Source organism: Eurytemora carolleeae, unplaced genomic scaffold, assembly GCF_000591075.1.
Source record: "Eurytemora carolleeae unplaced genomic scaffold, Eaff_2.0 scaffold2150, whole genome shotgun sequence".
Taxonomy (NCBI): Eukaryota; Metazoa; Arthropoda; class Copepoda; order Calanoida; family Temoridae; genus Eurytemora; species Eurytemora carolleeae.
The window spans coordinates 579-5,325 of record NW_019398081.1 but is presented as its reverse complement, the minus strand read 5'-3'; the positions used below and the strand labels follow the sequence as shown (position 1 = coordinate 5,325).

The window sequence follows — 4,747 nt, the reverse complement described above, 5'->3', positions numbered from 1 at the left end:
GAATGCTCCAATGTTCAATTTGACCTCGGAAATGAATTCCTTGTCCCAATTTTGCTATAGTTTGATGTATCACATGCAACTGTTATTCTAACTTGGGCCAAACTTAGCACATTAGTATACAAAGATATTTTCTTTTATTGCGCGCGCGCGCGGACATTCAAGCCTTTGGGGTTGAATTTTTTTAGCGCATATTTGTTTCAAGAGTGTCAGGAAAAATTTTCAAGTGCAATTAATGAAGTTAACATTGATTTTTTCACAAAAAACGCGCGCGCGCGCGCACTTTTGCTCAGATTCCTTCAAAACCAAAAAATGCACGTAATATACATAATTCTGAGTTTGCATGCAAAAAATCAGCCTCCTACTACAATTCTAAGTTATGTTTAAACACTGTTTAAATTTTCCGGAGAGTAATACGTTTTGTGGCCCCCCCCCTTTTATGTTCATTTGTTTTTACTAACGTTTTTTTATTTTAGTTTAAAATTCGCCTGTCATTTTACGACGTGCTAAACCTAAGTTTTGACGGCCGATACGCTCTGGTTCGAACAATTGACGAGATTGATCAGACAAATGTGTATGATGTAATTCGTTCACGAACAGTTACAAAAGGTATTGGGCTATATAGGGACTTAAGACTTGATTTCAATTGCATGACACTCCGATTTACAACGGTACCTTAAACTTTGTCTTGACAAAATAAACGTAGTATCCACGTTTTTTGTCTTTGAAAATTAATTATATTTAATTGGGGTATTTCTATAAAAGTGACTTGCGGATTTTTGCATCAGAAAAAATGGAAGAAATTAGCAGCATTGAAACACTTATCAATATCGAAACAATATTTTCAATATTGTTGAGGCAGAATTTAAAGAATTTGAGCCGAGGTTTTAATTTAAGCCGCGGCTCAAATATGTTTGGTTCCTCTTAAAATTGTATTAATTTTTTCAAGATTTAAGCCGGCGCTCAATTGAATCCGGTTTTTGGAGGATTTAGGACGCGACTCAAATTCATTAAATTCGGACATTGATTAGATGAAGGGGTGAATCGGACATTGTCCTCTTTAAATTATTTGAAATAACAATAACCGTGAATTTAAGGTAATTTCCTATTTCGGTTTCTTTCAGGGAATAATCAAATAGAACTTCTAGTTGTAAATAGTTTATATTTAGCATTTCAATGGTTTTGTGGAAGAGATTTTTAATCGCGTGGGAAATGTGTAAAAAAAGTAAAAAAAGTAAAAAAAGTAAAAAAAAAAAATCTTCAAGGTCTTCATTTCTAGGTTTGAAAACGGGAATGTTTCAACTGAACGAGGTGTTTGTGTATCCTTTACTCTGTACTATTCAGGATCATTGCTACTTAAAAATATATAATCTAGAGGTTAGTTAAGGGGTTTATATTTTTAACTCATTGGGGGATTTTGATGAATTTTGATGCTCTAGGGGGAAAAAGAAAAATTGTACATCAATCGGCAAGTTTGTATCTTTTCTTATACTCATATTTCCCCAATCCTGCGAAAAAAGGTGCGGAAAAAAATATTTCCCAAATTTTATATTGATTCTTAGCCACTTGGATCCGAATTCATGGATCCGCTTGTTTTTGTGGGTCCGGGCCGGATCTATGGAGAAAACACTGGGTTTAGCTCTATTTTGTATTATTTCCAGGAGAGATCAAGTTTATCCCGATTTATCCATGAACCTGCAGACCTGTGTTCTAGCGCTAGTCAACCTAGAACTGAGATTGGGCTTGGGAATAAGGGACTTAATTCATCATTCCACATTATTTGATTAATTGATTGCTGGATTGATTGTTAGGTTTAAAAAGACCTTAGCTTTAGTGCTAGTCAACCTAGACCTTAGATTTAGCTTTGGAATAAGGGACTTGATTTATCATTCTACATTATTTCATTGATTGATTGATTGATAGATTTAGAAAGACCTGAGCTTAAGCACTAGTCAACCTAGACCTGAGATTGGGCTTAGGAATAAGCGACTTAATTCATCTTACACATTACTTGAATGATTGATTGATTGATTGCACGATAAGCTTATAAAGACAGCGCTAGCGAACCTAGACTTGGGCTTGAGAACAAATGTCTTGATTCACCATCCAACATTATGATGTTAGTACGATGCGATTGTTGGATTAATAGGATGATTGAATGACGAAGTGAATGAGTGATTGATTGGTTGAATTTATAAAGTAATTAATATATTGTTAAATAGGAGGTTTTTTCTTGATTTGAATTGATGGAAAGGGTTGATAGATTGATGGATAGGTTTACTGATGCATAGATTGGTGGATTGAATGTTCACGATTAATTGATTTGTTAATAGAGAGATTAATGGTACATATGATTTGAATCGATCGATTAATTTTACTGATCGATAGCTCTTGTCATTGTAATTTGATATTGTACTTTATATTGAAATGTACAATTTGCAATATATTTGACAGAATATTGATCAACTTAAATATTGATGAATTACCGGTTCTGCCTCTCAGTTGCTAATCTCTAGGGATTCTGTCTACCTAACCCGATATCTTAAACACTCTTCAGATCATTCACAGTGCTCAGCGTTCCTTGATATTTTCAACCTAGACCAGATAAAGGTACATTTTAGAGTAAGTTTCTTCTATATATAAATTTGGCTTGTCTTTTTGTTTGTCTGTTTGTTTATATCCAATAAACGTCAAAACGGCTGAACCGATCGGCCCGAATTTTTTGTGGGACATCACGTTACCACAGGGAAGGTTTATGAATGATAAAAATTAAAAAAATTTGTTTTAAAGGTTTTTAATTTTGTAAAAAAAAATAAATTCTTGAAAATCCTCGAATTTTTTTTAAAAATCCGCAAAATTATTTTCTTCTTTGTTTTGAAATGTAAACAAAAAGAACATGTTCACAATTTAAATAGAAGATGGGCGCGAAGCGCCCTAAAAGCCTAGAAAGAAGGGCGCAAAGTGCCTTGAATTTCTAGTTGTAATAAATTAGTTAAGATTTACCTCCTGTGGATTGAAAACTTATAAGGTGTTCTACGAAATTATATAAGTCCCGGCTCAGAAGTGCTTTCTTATGTTGTCTTATCGTCATTAGTGCTTTATTATAAGGAAGTCCGCCAGAATGTGTGATTTTTTGGCCCTCGAATTATTTTATACGAAAATTTCCTCCCCTGGAATTTTGTTAAAGTATTGCTATCTTTAGTTCTTAACATTTCTTTAACATTGATTTTAAGGGGGCAAGATTTTTTAGGAACCAAAAAATTCATAATTAGGAACATAAAAAATAACTTTTCACACATAATAGTTTATTAAGACAGATATTTTTCCTGTTTTGCACTATGATTTCTTTCCCTTAAGCATGCTATTGAGAAGCTATTCTGAAAATAGGAACAAAAAATTCCAAATTCGGGGGGGCTATGCCCCTCCCTGAATCTGTCATGGAGGGGCGAATGTCCCCCCGCCCCCCCTGTATCCGCCCCTGTTCCCCCTTCTGCTTAAGCAGCCTTAAAACACTTTTATGACTGTTGTATCTAGAATAAAATGCTATATTTTCCCTTTGGGGATGTTTATTAAAGAATTCCCGTTTTGGAGGTTATTTTCTGTCGAGTGTTTGACGATTTTTGAGATTCTTCGGCCCACACCCGGCACTTTAGCTAGTTTATTTTTATGTAAATCTAAATGTTAAGAAGTAAAAAAATTGCAAAAAAAAGAAATAAGGAAAGCTTAGAAGTAAGGCTTCCATTTGCAATATTTCCAATAATAGGGCAAAACTGGTCCTGTAGCTGGCAAACTTTCCTGTACAAATTCAAAATTCAAAATCTTGTAATGTGCCACATTGGTAGGACAAAAAATTATTTTCCAGTGTCTCTGTAATGAATAAAAGAAGAAAAACACAAATTTTGCGCAACATCGCTCTTAAACTTTCAGCATTTTTACCAATAGTTGTGCAAACTCTTAAAGGCTAGTTTTTGTACTTAACTTTTAACATAGACATCATTATTACAGGCAATGTAACAAAAAAAAATTCGCGCATATATTGGAAACCCTACTTAAAAAGTTATGACGTTTTATTTGTTTTACTTAAAACGTTTCTGTTTAGGTTGGAAATCTTGTTCCAAGTGTTCTGTCTCTTCAACTCTCCGGACCCTTGTTTGATGAAATATCGATTTCTCAAACAGGGATAGTACTTCTCAACAACAAACTTGAGACTGTCGAAATTTTTCGATTTTGGACCTGAAGAAATGCGGGAGAAGAAGGCGACAAATCCAAAATTATGAATATTTTCCAAAATGCGGGAGAAAGTTATCAAAAATACGAAGAATCAAAGAAGCAGCAAATATCCGTTTGTACATGGGCATGGCGTATTATATGTTTATATATGAGAAATGATAATGAAATATAATTTATTTTATTTTTTAATTTTTCAGAAAAAATGTGCTCCGAAGAAGCATTAGAAGAGATTGAAGCTCTAATCGCTATTCTTGAGGAAAAGTCATTTTGATTTCATTCTATAAACCTTTAATTTTTTTATCTAATTAAATTCTGCAAGACGTAGCTAAACTATATAGAATCGAGGGATAGTTAAACTATTTCTCTATTGCAGAAGTAGTTCAGCTAGGTTTCTACTGTTAATTAAATCCAATCTCCAATGCAAGATTTTTAAGTTGTCAATTTTAAAATTAAATTTATTTCACCTAAAACCATTCTTTTTATATTTGCCTTGTTACAAATTGAAATTGTAATAAAACTG

The 4,747-nt window shown here is 33.3% G+C and overlaps 1 protein-coding gene across 8 annotated transcripts in view; it reads left to right on the top strand.

Annotated features, from left to right (window-relative positions):
- The window catches only part of LOC111716756 (uncharacterized), a 16,293-nt gene extending 11,863 nt beyond the window's left edge, over positions 1-4,430 (top strand). For 3 of the 8 annotated variants that reach the window (XM_023492237.1, XM_023492238.1, XM_023492235.1), the window contains 5 exons: positions 474-606; positions 1,277-1,374; positions 1,659-1,751; positions 2,500-2,619; positions 4,097-4,430. In XM_023492237.1, the coding sequence (XP_023348005.1) occupies positions 474-606; positions 1,277-1,374; positions 1,659-1,751; positions 2,500-2,619; positions 4,097-4,234 (582 nt within the window). In that variant the 3' untranslated portion in view covers positions 4,235-4,430. Of the gene's footprint in view, positions 1-473; positions 607-1,276; positions 1,375-1,658; positions 1,752-2,499; positions 2,620-4,096 lie in introns of those variants that run through there. The other 5 variants (XR_002768587.1, XR_002768588.1, XR_002768586.1 and 2 more) reach the window with 5 other exon arrangements.
- The last annotated feature ends 317 nt before the right edge of the window (positions 4,431-4,747 follow it).